Source organism: Nicotiana tabacum, chromosome 22 (genome assembly GCF_000715075.1).
Source record: "Nicotiana tabacum cultivar K326 chromosome 22, ASM71507v2, whole genome shotgun sequence".
Lineage (NCBI taxonomy): Eukaryota > Viridiplantae > Streptophyta > Magnoliopsida > Solanales > Solanaceae > Nicotiana > Nicotiana tabacum.
In genome coordinates this window covers 33,662,827-33,676,978 of record NC_134101.1, presented here as the reverse complement: position 1 = coordinate 33,676,978, position 14,152 = coordinate 33,662,827, and the positions used below count along the sequence as shown (strand labels likewise).

At 36.4% G+C, this 14,152-nt stretch overlaps 2 protein-coding genes and 1 non-coding gene across 5 annotated transcripts; 1 reads left to right on the top strand and 2 right to left on the bottom strand.

Moving 5' to 3' along the window:
- Positions 1-546: 546 nt before the first annotated feature.
- LOC107782430 (chlorophyll a-b binding protein CP26, chloroplastic) lies at positions 547-2,984 on the bottom strand. Its single transcript, NM_001325338.1, is given in 6 exon segments — positions 547-807; positions 1,513-1,647; positions 1,743-1,863; positions 1,964-2,014; positions 2,119-2,203; positions 2,780-2,984. Coding segments are annotated over 6 exon segments (858 nt in total).
- A 1,425-nt stretch (positions 2,985-4,409) lies between these two features.
- Positions 4,410-13,479, bottom strand: LOC107782431 (CLP protease regulatory subunit CLPX1, mitochondrial). Of its 3 annotated transcripts, none has more exons than XM_016603318.2 (16): positions 12,348-13,364; positions 12,242-12,317; positions 11,571-11,632; positions 11,309-11,397; positions 10,330-10,409; positions 9,794-9,844; positions 9,196-9,270; positions 8,941-9,018; positions 7,500-7,556; positions 6,509-6,579; positions 6,317-6,416; positions 6,088-6,192; positions 5,468-5,530; positions 5,174-5,296; positions 4,921-5,079; positions 4,410-4,716 (listed from the first exon to the last, which is right to left on the bottom strand). In XM_016603318.2, exons 1-16 carry the CDS (start codon positions 13,133-13,135, stop codon positions 4,642-4,644), a joined length of 2,052 nt encoding a protein of 683 aa, XP_016458804.1. In that variant the 5' UTR covers positions 13,136-13,364; the 3' UTR covers positions 4,410-4,641. The 3 variants fall into 3 exon arrangements, with proteins under 3 accessions (XP_016458804.1, XP_075099756.1, XP_016458801.1); XM_075243655.1 differs by having other exon boundaries at positions 12,353-12,520; XM_016603315.2 differs by having other exon boundaries at positions 12,242-13,479.
- Positions 6,993-7,066, top strand: TRNAN-GUU (transfer RNA asparagine (anticodon GUU)). Its single transcript has one exon. It is a non-coding gene; the product is annotated as a tRNA-Asn (tRNA).
- Positions 13,480-14,152: the final 673 nt, after the last annotated feature.

Sequence of the window (14,152 nt, the reverse complement as noted above, 5' to 3'; positions counted from 1 at the left end):
CGCGTTGATACATCTCTGTTCTTGCAATCTTACATATCTCTAATGTGCGGTGGTAGAGTTTGATTGTCTTAATTTTTTGTATAGCTCTAACTTAACTTATATATTATACCAGTTTTTAACAGCAGAAGCTGTTTTTTATAGTAAATATTTTCTTTAGAAATGACATAATCCCGTAATAGTTAAAATAATTGTTAAAACAGAAAATCGCGTGACGAATCATATGAGATGTTATTGAGTACTTGTAGTGAAAATGGAATGGGACTAGCGTGATTTCATAGAAGCATCAAACTATGAGAGACTAACGTCTTGCTTTTTGTTAAAAGATTAATCCGTCGTATCAGTTTAAGCAAACAAAACAGGAACATATGAAATGAATATGAGAAACGAAGTTATATGATTAGAATATTGAAGAACGAATGTGGCCAGTACTGGAGCTCTATGAAATTAAGTACAGTTTGTCTTGAACTACAAGCTGGTTTAATTTTTCACATAGTACAGCTCTGATCAAGTGCATCAAAATGTATAGCATATTGCCGAATTGAAAAATTACAAAGTGGGGGCTCTTTCAGCAGTTCCAGCAATGACAGTGAGCAAGTTGTTGCCAAAGGGGTCACTCAAATGGGCAGCCAAATTCTCAACTGGACCTTTTCCTGTAACATAGGCTTGGATGAAGAAACCAAGCATAGCAAACATGGCTAGTCTTCCATTCTTGATTTCTTTTACTTTCAATATTGCTGCCTGGTCTGGGTCCTTTGCCAAGCCTAGTGGATCAAATGGACCACCTGGGTGTAGCTTGTCCTCCAAATCCTACATCCCCAAAACACAATTTATTAAATCGACAGTCAATTAATTATCAGCATATGATATTGCTGCATTGTGATCAAAGTCTCACATTGGTAGTTAAAAAGAAAAGGAAGCTGCATATGAGGTGTATGGCTACTCCTAATGATATGAGGCCTTTTGGAGAATACAGTACAATTTTGCCTAAAGCAGATAATATCACAATATTAAGAGTATCTTTGGACCGGTTTAGGTCACCATATTAAAAGCCTGTTTAGCCAAGCTTCTCCAGAGCCAAAAACACTTTTTTTTTTATAAATATTTTTCAAAGTTGAAGTGTTTGGCCAGACTTTTAAAAGTAACAAAAGTGCTTTTGAATAGAAGCGGAAGCAATTTTGGAAAAACAGAAAAAAGTAGCTTCTTCCCAAAAATATTTTTTTCAAAAGCACTTCCGAGTAAAATACACTTAAAAACACTTTTTAAAAGCTTGGTCAAATACTAATTATTGTTCAGAAGTGTTTCTCCAATTAATTAGCTTAACACAAATTGCTTTTAACCAAAAGTACTTTTGAAAAAAAAATACTTTTAAGAAAAAAAATTCTCAAAATAAGCTGATTTAGAAACTTGGCCAAACATGCTATAAGAATATCTTTGGGCCAGTTTAGGCCAACATATGATCTAAATTAATGTCGCAAAGTAGTCAGAAGGAAGAAGTAAAGGGGAGCTGCTCACCAAACCATTGGTAATTCTGTAGTACTCAGCACCACCAAGAAGAACAACCTCCGCGACGACAGCAACAACAAGATTGATGGGAATGTTCTTTCCAAAGTAATTCAATGTGTTTCCATCTAGAAGTAAAGCTCCAGTCTAGACACGAGATAAACGAGGAAATAAGTAGTGTATACTCCTTGTAAATTCAAATTCCTAATGAAATGAAAGGTGCAATTGATGGAAATATATACCTTGAACCAAACAGCTTCAGGACCACAGTCAGCACCAAATTTGTTAAAGGCTTCAGGGATAACAAATCCAGCAGCACCGAGCATAGCCCATCTAGCGTGGATCAACTCATATGCCTGATATCTACAGTAGATCGAGCATATTAACATTAAAATCTATCTCCACAAACAACACGAACGAAATTGGCTGAGAGTATACTTAATTAATGTGTCACCGCACTTACTTAGCAAAGTCTTCTGGCTTCTTGCTGAGACCAAAGGGATCGTAACCGTAGCTGCAGCAAATACAGAAAACTTATTATACTCGTAATTTCATCCCAAGTTTGTATATGTGAGCATGCAATTCTAGCAAAAAGACGCAAAGATTAAGGGGGCTTACTCTCCGGGAACTTCTCCGTTCAGGTACTCGGGGATTTCCGATCTGTCCAAGAGACCGTCGGGTAGGAAAATTCTTCTGTCAGGTCCTGTAAGTAGTATTTAGATATCGAGTGTACGCAAATGAATAAAAGGGAAGTTGTAAAACGGAGACTACAGGGACTGGGAATCTCTAGAGGTTCTATTTGACATTATTGTAGTACGTACGGATTAGCAGCAACAAGCTTATGAAGGCAGTTAATTAGGGAAAATAAAAAGAGAAAATGTAATGGAGTACTTCCTCTGTTTCATTTTACATGTTATTCATCCATTTTTTGTCTGATAATGAAAGAATGACACATTTCTTTTTTGAAAATTCTTTAATTATATACTCATTTCAATTTACGCGTCTACATTAGTATTTGAGGTATTTTGAAACATATATGTAGTTTCTAAATACATAAATTTTTTTAAAAAATCTTTGTCTAATTTCATGATCAAAATTAAGAACTTTGACTCTGGTGCTCCAAATCGAGCCATGTTTTTGCTAAATGATATGCTCGTACAACCATAAATTCTAACGATACATTTGGCATGTGCTAGAAGTCCTTTTGATGTTCTTTCTTAAGCTCAGAGCGCAGTCAAACACCAGTCATATAAAAAAAAGGAAGGAGTATGTTACTCACCGTACCACTTGGCGAGCTCCTCGTCAGCAGGGGCGATAGCAACAGCCTTCTTAGCAGGGGCAGCAGCAGCCTTCTTTTTGAAGAGGGCAACAGTTTTGAAGGTAGCAGGTGAAGATGGAGTAGGAGCAGCTGGCCTTGCTACACCGCTGAACTTGACCGGACTTCCCAACATTTCTGAGACGTAGAGGGAGGTAGCTGCAGCCATGGCTAACGGTGGAGCCGGAGGAAGTTGAGGCTGAGATCAGTTGTTAGAGGAAGAGTTGTTGATGATGAGAATTGAGAAACTGAGGATGGTATTTGGAGTGGAGATATTCACTAAATGCTTGATGTGGTGGATGTAGACGTGCCAAGTGTTGATCTACTATTGGATTTCCGGGAAACATCTGCAATCTGATGCAGCAATTTGATAGGAAGGATTTTCTGATGTGGCAGATGACAGTGCTGACATGGCATGCATCTTAAAACTATTGGTGAAGACTTGGATAACATCCTATCTATCCACATTGCCACATTACCTTCTTCTTTTCTGTACTTTTCTCTTTTATATATTTTCTTTTATTAAAAATGCAATATGCAATATATTGTTTAATATATTACATAGTGATCCATCTGTTTTAATTTATGTGAACTTATTTACTTTTTAGTCCGTGCCAAAAAGAATGACTTATTTCCCTATGTGAAAACAATTTGCCTTTATGCAATGACTTATAGCCACACAAAACATATGTACTTCATTTTACGCTACAAGTTCAAAAGTCTTCTTTTTTTCTTAAACTCCATGTCCAATCAAATGAGTTCACGTAAATTGAAACGGAGGGAGTAACATTTTTTAACTTTTTCCTTTTTGGTGCAAACGTTGTTCATCTGGCTAATCTTAAACTATATTCGACTTAAACTATATATATATATATATATATATATATATATATATATATTATGAAGATAATGGATAAATATGTTAGAGATTAGAAATAAAACTTAGTACAAGAAATTGTTGTGTCTGGTTCAATTTGTGCGTACCTCGACGTATTCCACGGAGTGCCTGCTACCTCTAATCAGCATCAGGTACCAGGTAACTCTATCCGCCAAGACTTGGACAGATGGGTTGAAGGCTTGAAGCTTTAAGATTGTATGTTTTGCATCTCTCGAACTTGAACTTAATTGACGTAGTATTTGTTTAATATATTTCACTTCATTGAAGTTTTTGAATCATCTACATACTTTGATGTCTTTCTTCGCTAAAATGTGCGTTGTATTGTGTTGAACTTAAGGTTCCCAGTGGAACTACACGCTTTTCTACAGTTTGCTCTGACCACATTACTATCGGCAAATTGCCCCATCATAGCGTTTTAAGATCAGTGAGTGAGTACTCAAATAAGCGCAGAGTTTAGTATGCTTCTTTAGTTTTGACAAACTTCTACTCCTGAAAAGTTGTTCCTGTAGTTCTGAAAATTTGACAACTTTCTACACGTGATAATTTATTGCTGTAGGCTGTAGTTTTGAAAAGATTACCTGTTTTCTCCAGTTTGTCCAAATGTACTTGTATTAGGTATTAATTCTACCTTTCAATAGAATTTGTTTGCTATGATCCTCAAAAGAGACCACTCTTGCCCCACAAATCACTGAGAAATATGAAGAATCAAAGTTTTCTCATTGCTAAAGAATTGGTACACTGGTGACTAAAAATTAGAATGGCTACATTTTCCTTATACCATATTCTATTTTCTATGACTTTCCTGGAAGCAGATTGCTTTGTTGTTTACAAGGGGATAAACACCCTGTATTATGAATTTACATTTTACAACAAATGATTCTAAAGAACAAAATCATGTATGCATCCTAAAACTGAGGTTCTAATAATCTTACATGCTTATTGCTCTAGATGAGACTTCAGACTCACCCTCCTGCAGCTCGGTTTCGGCCATCCCATGATTTTCCTGGCAATAAAATTTATCCAGAGGTCAACAGTGTGCATGTGTGTAGCTTACCCGAATAAGTTTTAGCAGGAAATGCCCTTTTTTGTATGCAGAGGGTATATGTCTTCACACATTCTAAGCTTACTTTAGGAGAAGAATGATTCTATTGAAAACAAATGGCAATAGCCAAGGAATAAAATAAACAAGTGAAAGTTCAAATCATACTCTTTGATCTCCCGAATGTGCCTGAGCAAGATACCGTGGCAGAGCACCATCTCCACGAAGTACCTTCCCACCACATCCAGGTGCATTTACTGCACCTACTGACTCTTCATCCACCACAATAGCATCTACTCTATCATCTCCAGCTTTGACATCAGGAATCTGCACATTCAAGCGAATCAAGTACGAAAACACTTGTTCCTGATCTTAAAGATTTTGTGAAGCTCCTATGAAAATAGATTCGAACATAGTTTACCTCATACATAGCATCAGTTAAGATGCTTTCAAGTATGGCTCTCAATCCCCTAGCACCAGTATTTTTAGCCATCGCTTTCTTGGCAATCAACCTTAATGCTCCCTCCGTAAAATGTAGTTTAGTCTAAACAAGCATGTGAAAGTCCAAATCAGTTGAATACAACATTTAACCTCTCTGTTCAGGGTTTGAGGATGTGTATTTTCATGCTTGCGTTCCTTTTTGCCCTGGGGTGGGAGGGTTGTAAAGGTGGGTGTGAGTCGGGGAAGAGAGGAAGGACACATAGTTTGTACTTACATTATTCATGCTAAATAGCTTTTTATATTGCTTGCAAAGAGCATTTTTGGGTTCAGTGAGGACCTGTAAGAAAAAAAATACATTAAATTCACCAACTCAATTATCTGGAAAAACAAACACTTCAAGACCAAAAGTCAAAAGAAAGAAGACGACGAAAGAGAAGAACAATCAAAGCAAGGAATACATAGAACATAAGGAATCTGGCAGGGAATAAGTAACAATAACTAAAATCTGTTAGGTGAAAGATGGATTTCCCTCATAAGCAAGGATCAAGTTCTTCAATCAGAGAACTGAAGCTGTAATAACAAATCATTATCAACATTTGTGTATCTTGGGTCTTTCATGTTAATTGATGATGAGAGAGCCAACTGGACTTCTATCAATATTTGCTTTGCTCTGCTTAAAAGAGCTTATTCCAGATAAAGTATTTTTCACAAAAGGAAGACAATTGCTCCAATAGGTACACTAAGCTTCTGAAGGTAAACCAATTGACGCAACCCATCAGCATGAGAGACATCCTCCCATTCTGAATGAGTTGCAACTTGCTTTCCATATGCAATGCAGGCCGTGATTACAGTAGCAAAATAAAAACTAAAGGCAAAACAAAAAATAAAAAGTACCTGAACAAGCTGGTCCTCCGTCAGTGCAGATAAACTAACCAAAATAGGAAAGCGCCCAATAAACTCTGGTATGAGGCCGTATGAAATAAAATCACTACTTTCTACCTGGAAACATGAAGTGATATCTTTCAGGAATAGCAGCTGGCTAGATATTAAATTCTATTGTGCACAACTCACAATTTCAAGCATATAAAAACATAGGAACTTAGAATTAGATCACCATTCTTACAGATTCTAGCAAGGATGATGTTACAGTTGCATTAGTTACTCCACCAGTTCTCATGTTGGCGCGAACTGGAGCTCCAAAACCAATAGAAGAATCCTGTCGTCTGATAATAAGAACCCCTTGTAAACCCTCATAGTTCACAAAAGTCTTAGTTCCTGATGCACTTAGAGGAAGGAATTCAGAAGATAAAATTACCTCTCTGAAATAGTTTTCTCCAAATCAATGAATGCGCCGCCACAGATAAAAAGAATGTCTTTTGTATCTATCTGTATAAATGTTGCAAAACTTTTAGAGAATTCATAGGGGAAGAAATAAAATGAATTCAACAAGTGAAGCATAAGACGTTCGGGTTTGTTAATTTTTTTTTAACAAGGAAATGGAGAAGAGATTCCAAACATTCGGTTCCAATTCACAACTTCCAATTCAGCGAAAAGAAAGTGTCTACATGTAGCACCTGACTTTATTTTGTCTGAACTGATTATCTTTAAGTGGACCCAAGGATGCTGATCATCGACAAGTTCATCTACAGCAAGTCTCACTACTTTTAAGTCAGAGCATGAGATCCAATGTTTAGAATCTCTTCTCCATTTCCTTGGACATTGCCTCGTCTAACTTACCAATTGATTCTTTACCTTATTATCTCCTTATTTAATAAAGAATCATATATATTGAAGGGATAGCTGGAATCGCTCAGTTGGTTAGAGCGTGTGGCTGTTAACCACAAGGTCGGAGGTTCAAGCCCTCCTTCTAGCACTTAACGTCCTCATCAAAAAAATATTGAAGGGATAGAAAACATTGTTGTACAGCTCCAGGGACCATTTATGTTCTTTTGGGTAAATTTTTAAAGCACCAGTGAGATTCCAGTTAGTATAAACGTTGGTTTGCTTGTTTACAGGAGCTCCCATTTAAAACTTGAGACTACTCCTTCCAACTTTCAGCATTTGGGCAGGTTCAGACTCTATACATCATGTTACCACTTACCAGAGTGATATTTTTTTTGGGTAAGGTAAGGTATCCTCTTAGCAGAGTTCTAAGTTTATTTTTGTGTGAGATTTTATCTTTTGTATACTAGTGTTTTCCTTTTACAGAGGTAAAATTATAACTTTTTCAAGAAACAAAAGGTAGCAAAACTCTAAGAATGGTAACAAAGGAAAATAGGAACTGAACACATCCTCATCCACTTTACCTGAATATGATCACCACGAGGATGCTTCCTTTGTCCCTTTTCAGGTACATTCACAATCTGGACAAAGAGACATATATGTTACTACTGGTTAATAAAGGCAGCAGCCCACATCATTAGCTAAGGATAATGCTGTTTCCAAGAAATTTTTAAAGTGATATAAGAGCAAGATTCGTAATCTAAACTGTGAATCTTTTAAAGCACAAATGATAAACATCATGATTACAGCACTGTAGAATATAAACAAAATAAATTGAGGACAGTGAAGTTTACCATGATAACGATCAAAGGTTTCTTTAGAATGAAATGTAGAAATTGAAAAGACAGATGGTCATTGATCAGTTCTCATATTCGACATTTTTAAGCAAGAGCACCAGGTAAGTGTGCCCAAGATGTGAGAAAAAGCATGATTATCCATTATCAAGTTGTATAAAACTTGCCAAGAAAATTAAGGACGAATAATACCAAGTTAAACTTACTCTATGCCATTTTTATTGTGGGGAGTCAAATAGGGAGCCACTTACTATACACCCTGGGAGACATAAATCACAAAATCAAGCACACATTGCAACCATGAAAGTTGCTGGATAAATTCCTTTTCGTGTGTGATACAAGAAGCACATTCATTGTTGTGCAATTACCTGCAAGTTTTTGAATGAGAGCATTCTCGCAATGCTTTTCTTTTTAGTGATTGATCAGTATTCCGGTGAGATTCAATGATATTATTGAGATGTCTGTTTTTTTAACAGTAACTTTTTCCAACATACTTGCCGGGACATTCCTGTTTTTATTTGCAAACTCAACTTGTTTCACTACATTGAGTTCGAGGGGTATGTTCAAAGTCAAGAGAATTAGAATAGGCTTGGAATTTAAGTATTTCTCCATTTAATAACTTTTCTTATTTCGGAATCTTACCTTAGTCCAAGCTTCCCTTATATTAAAGTCTAATGAAATATTTCCTTGCCTAAACTCCAATATGGGATGCCCGTATTTCATTCACGACCAATTCAACAGAAGTTCAAGTTCTTTTATGTTTTCTATCTTAGACTAGTGTCTATCACAAATTCAATCCATGATCATTAAAATTTGAACTTCTTCCAAATATGCTAGGTCTACATCTTTTCTGCTTAAATTGGAATAGTGGTTGCAATTCAGCATTAACTTTATGTACAACAATTTATACCTGTCAGTACTGCATATCCATTAATAGCTTTCCAATAAATTTGCAGCCAAAGTTAAATCGGTTCCACTAATATACAAGAAATGAAACCTATAACAGCCTTTGGATTTGTCAGCATGAACATAGTTGAACACAGAATGAAGCTATTTTTTTTTAAAAATAAGGATAAGGAGGAAGCTATTAATATCCAAAGAGAGCCAACAAATACTTATTCATTAGAAAACAACAATAGTTAATAAATGGGCCAAGACCAAGGGCACTCACAGTTCCTTCGAGCATTTTCAGTAGTGCCTGCTGAACTCCTTCCCCAGAAACATCTCTGCTAATATTTAAGCTCTCAGCCTTTTCAAAGACAGAGAGCAGAGGAATAAAATAGGTGTGTCAGTTGTGATATCCTTCAAATGTCAGATGAAAAAGAAGATTACACAGTGATCAAAATATTTTGACAAAACGCATAGAGCTTTTCTTCAAATAAGCTATAAGCAATTACAATAAACAAAAAAGACGCAAAACAAGCACCTTCTTTGTTATCTTATCGACTTCATCAATGTAGATCATCCCTTGTTGTGCTGCTTGCACATTAAATTCAGCAACCTGCATGTCACAACAATATCACACTCCTAACACCACTGAAACCTTCATAAGATTCAACACTATATTCTAAGTTAAAGTAATACCCTCACTCAGTGGCGGAGCCACATGCACCAAAGGGGTGTCAACCGACACCCCTTCGCCGGAAAATTACACTGTATAGCTCGGTGACTTCTAGGTGAGTTTTTAAAATATGTATATATATTATATAATGACACCCCTTGACTTCTTGGTGAGTTTGTTTCTTTATATTTTGACTCCCCTTAATGAAAATCCTGGCTCCGCCACTGCCCTCACTATATAAAGAAACTATCGGCACATAACAAATGGGGCAAAAAATAAAAACCATGGCATATTAACTGTAGGATGAAAAAAGTACTGATAATAACTATACATCCAACTTTTTTTTTTTGAGAATGATCTACACATCCCAACTTCTCGAGAACCAAGAAATATGTAGAACAGGGACATGCTTAACTCAACCAGTAATTTGCATACTTATGAATCTCTGCAGTAGGAACCATACCGTAAGTAACTTGTACAATATGGATTCGACATCTTCACCAACATATCCAGCCTGTAAGATAGCAAAAAGTGTTTCTCAGTTGGACGTCAAGAAGTAAATTCAGAAAGAACCAGCACCCAGTGGAAATGATCAACTAAAAAGTATTTCCAATTAATGTTCTGTGCTTGTACTCTCATATTGGAGCTTAAAATAACAAGAAAGAAGCTATTCTAATTTTTAGATGCAAGTGCCGCTTGGGAACAAGTTAAATCCAGATATAATGGGAGAAACTTGATACTATTTTCTAATCATTTCTAGACTCTATTTTCTCAGCACATATTCAAGTATTGATTGGAAATTTATCACTCTATATATCCCTTTCCTACTTGCGTTACTAACAAATTTAAAATACTTATGTATGATTTACTTTGTTTTGTATAATAGTATATTATTGTAAGTTAAGAGAGACTCCACAGTCCACCCATTTATTCTTCACTAAATAAGAAGAGAAACAATCAAAGTGGGAAAAGTTCAAATCAAAATAGCATCTTACTTGCCTGTGTTAAGGTTGTTGCATCTGCAATAACAAAAGGCACATTCACAAAGCGTGCAAGTGTTTTCGCAAGTAGTGTTTTCCCTGTTCCAAAAACGGTGTTAGAAAGTTTCAAGTTTCACAAATTCTCCCACAAAAGTAAGCAATTTTCAACTAAAAATATTATTGGTTTGTGAGGCTACACATTAGTTTAAGGAAGCTACAAACAGAACCACAAAATGAAAATGGGCACATTCTTAAAACAATCTGTAGTTATTGCAATTCTTAGTGTGTTACAGAAAATTAACTCTTGTTGGAGAATAAGGACGAGCAAAAGAGAAGAAAGTCCCATTCATCCTTGTTCAGTTGGCAGACAAAACAAGAAATAGCGGACAAGGTGTTCAGATGAAGAAAGAATCAGTGTCTGTGAGGAGAAAATGTTTTCTCATGACTTTCTTTTCTTCTTATCATTTTTCATTTAACAAAGAGGGGAACTAAAGTTTCCACATCCCCTTCCTTTCTCTTACAGTCCCCACTTTCGGAACATCGTAAGTTATAAGGTTCTCAATTTTGGAACATCCCTGCTAACAAGCAATATGAACTGACAAAAGCTCTCAACGTTTCCAAGGCTAAACATAGGTTTAAGGAAGCAACAGACAAAGAACCAGAATGAGAAAAGCCACGTTCACTAAAGAACTAAGGAATTGAAAGTAGTTCTTTTTTGAAATGGTTAGTAAAAGTTAGTAATCACGAACACTAAGATGGTGCTGAATGTTACAATTGTAGCCTCACAAAAACCCAGTTCCACCACTAATCAGTGAGAGAACTGATGAAATTTATGAGCCAAGGACTTGCAAGTAGTTTTTCCCTGTTTCAGGGAAACTTAAGCCAGACTGCTTCCAGTATTGGAACTTCTATCAGCTGACAATCTCTGGAAGTTTCTAAGGTTACAGATTTGCATAAGTAACTGACTGAAAGTACAAGAATGGTATGCAGATTTTTACCTGATCCAGTAGGCCCCATCAAAAGCACGTTGCTTTTTTCCAGTTCCACATTTTCTTCACTATCATCCCTCGCTGATTCTGCTCCAGACCTAACACAGAAGTATATATAATAATGGTTCATATAGAGAAAATAAAGCTAAGAAAGAAAGGCAAGACAAACTAGATGATAGAATATTCAACATGATACAAAGATATCGAAATTTAGAGGGAAATGCACTGGTCAACATTAAGTCTTCAATAAATCATGAGCTAATGGACTAACCCTTTCTGCAATGAAGCATGGTAAATCCTTTTGTAGTGATTATAAACACCCACTGAAAGCACCTGCCAAATGAATCACTTGTGAAAAAACAACTCAAAGATCCGATACAAGTTAGAAGCCAGAGGCGGATCTAGGATTTAAATCCTATGAGTTCAACCTTTAAGGATTTTATTATTGAACCCATTATATTTTCAAAGCTATGAGTTCATATCTACTATTTGTTGCAATTTCAGTGGATTTTTACGCATAAATTTGTACTCCGCCTCGAAAGTTATGAGATAATGCTGCATCCGCCCCTGTTAGAAGCATTTATTCCATGTAGGACATATTGTGCAAACAATGACTTAAATGAAAGTTTACCCTTTTCTCCGTCTCTAAAGTAGGATAAGAGTGACAAATAAAAGATTATGCCTGAAGCTCATAAGCATCAAAGGCCAATTTAACATCTGATTTCCGCGAATAAGCATTCTAGATATGCATCTCCTTTGGCATAACAGAGACTAATAATATGAAAATGCTACTGATTGACGTTGCGAGTTAAAAGTTAACCAGTATATAGTGATCAATTCAGTTGCTTGATCACAGTTATGAAGTTTCAGTATTGTGTAGTGCAATGAATAATGTCAATGACTATAAAGGCTTAAAAGAATAAGAAGAATTAAAAAAAGAACCTTTTTTGCACGCTCTTGACCTATGACAAATTTATCAAGTCCCTTGCAGATCTCCTTTGGCGTTGGCAAATTCTTCCCCAAATTAGACCCGCCCCACCCACTCTTCTCTTCACTACCTTCATCTGTGCCGCCATTTTTTCCCTCTGGTCCAGCAGCCCGTATCAGATTGAGTCCAGGTGCAAATGGTGGGCCTGGAGGTGTATGCACCGCCAGCCCATTACCCGGTGGCGGAGGTGGTGGCCAATTTTCAGGTGGCTCACCACCGTAGGATTTCAACGACTCCCAAAAGGAAGGCCTCAGCCTCTTATTCTCTTCATCACTATTATTCATTCTTTTACCATTACCATTGCCTTTCACTCTCCCAATTTCAAAGAAACTACCTTGAAGTGGTGCCATCTTGTTGGGCCTGAAGTAGTAAGCCGTTTTACAATTGGGGCAAAGATTCACTGCCTGGTAAGGACCACCTGCACCTGCTTCACTTTTTAAATTACTAGCAGCAGCAGCGGCACTATTTTCATTGCTATTATTAGTTTTATCATCGTCGTTAGTAGGAGGAGGGATGAGGTGGTGATTACGATTACTGAATAGAAGATCCATGTGTTTAGAGCAACGAGGGCAATAAGCCTCTGCCCTAATCCTTCTCGGAGAAGTGCGATACTCATCGGAGGAACCGCCCCGGTCCCACTTGTACCTTGCTTGTACCCCGATGAGAGACTCTCTCCGCTTCACGTGAGAACCCACGTGCAGCCAATTCACGTATGTTCGATGCTGCTGTTGTTGTTCCTCTTGTTGAATTGAGGTTATTGTCCTCGTAATCGCCGTTGTCGTTGTTGTTCTCCTCCTCCTCGTAACAGGTGAGTGTCTTAGATTTCTCCATCTCCATATTCCGGACATCGTCTACCTCCTCAGCTGCTCTTGTTCTTCTTCAATCCAGAGAATTGAATTAATATCAATTAACATAAATTAAAAAGATGTGAGATTGGGATCTGTGAAGAAGATTATAATAGTATTATTATTATTATTGAGTGATAAAATGGCGAAAGAGTATAACTGAAGATGCTGTACTGTATTTCTGCGATATAGTATTGAAAAATGAAAAGAAGATAAAGGTAAGAGTTTTTGTAGGAATGCAAAAAAGAAAGTCACATTGCAGTTTTCTAGATAAAAGGTAAGAGTTTTTGTAGGAAAATGCAAAAAAATACAGTTTTCTAAGATTAAGGACAAAACTTCAGTTTTGACCGCTTCCCCACGACACATACGCAAACCACCCACTAAGCGATGCTGCCTCTGTGAACTACCGCGGTTGATGTTCATGCTAACGGTGTCAATTTTTTAAAAGTAAATTAATTTAGGCAATATTGTAATATAGTTTAATTTTAATTGTGGAGACATAATGCGTTTTAAAACCAAGCATGTAAAATCTGTAAAAGAATCTCCCATTTTATTTAATGTCGTTTTTCTTTTTTGGTTTGCTCCTTTAAAAAGTAAATTATATACAAGGATAGTCCTAAAATGATCTTTTCTTTATTTATTCCAAGAAAAAGAAAAAATGATGCATTTCTATATTATAATAACATTTCATTTTACTTTCAAAACGAAGATGTTTGGTTGAAACTTGAAAATGTGGAACGGTCAGTGTCAATGTTTAGGTTTATAGTTCGATTCATGATGCCACATTCAAACCAACTTCTTTGGCTCAAGTCTAGTTGTTGATCCTATTATTCAACCTCCCATTTTTTCAAATGTCCTAATATTAGACAAGCCGTATTCGTAGAGATGAACTCATAACATACTCATTTTGTATTAAAATTTAGATATATCTTTCAAATTCATTTCATCATAATAGCAGCGATAGCGATTAGTATTTAAATGTAAGACCAACTTCAAATGTCTTCCCAATTGATTTTTCAA

Excerpts from the sequence above, each read along its gene's own strand:
- LOC107782431 (XM_016603315.2), bottom strand. The coding sequence starts at position 13,135 with ATGTCCGGAATATGGAGATGGAGAAATCTAAGACACTCACCTGTTACG. Across the intron at positions 5,297-5,467 it reads AGCTATTTAGCATGAATAAT|ACTAAACTACATTTTACGGA; the intron begins GTAAGTACAAAC and ends ATGCTTGTTTAG. Across the intron at positions 4,717-4,920 it reads CACATTCGGGAGATCAAAGA|GAAAATCATGGGATGGCCGA; the intron begins GTATGATTTGAA and ends TTTTATTGCCAG.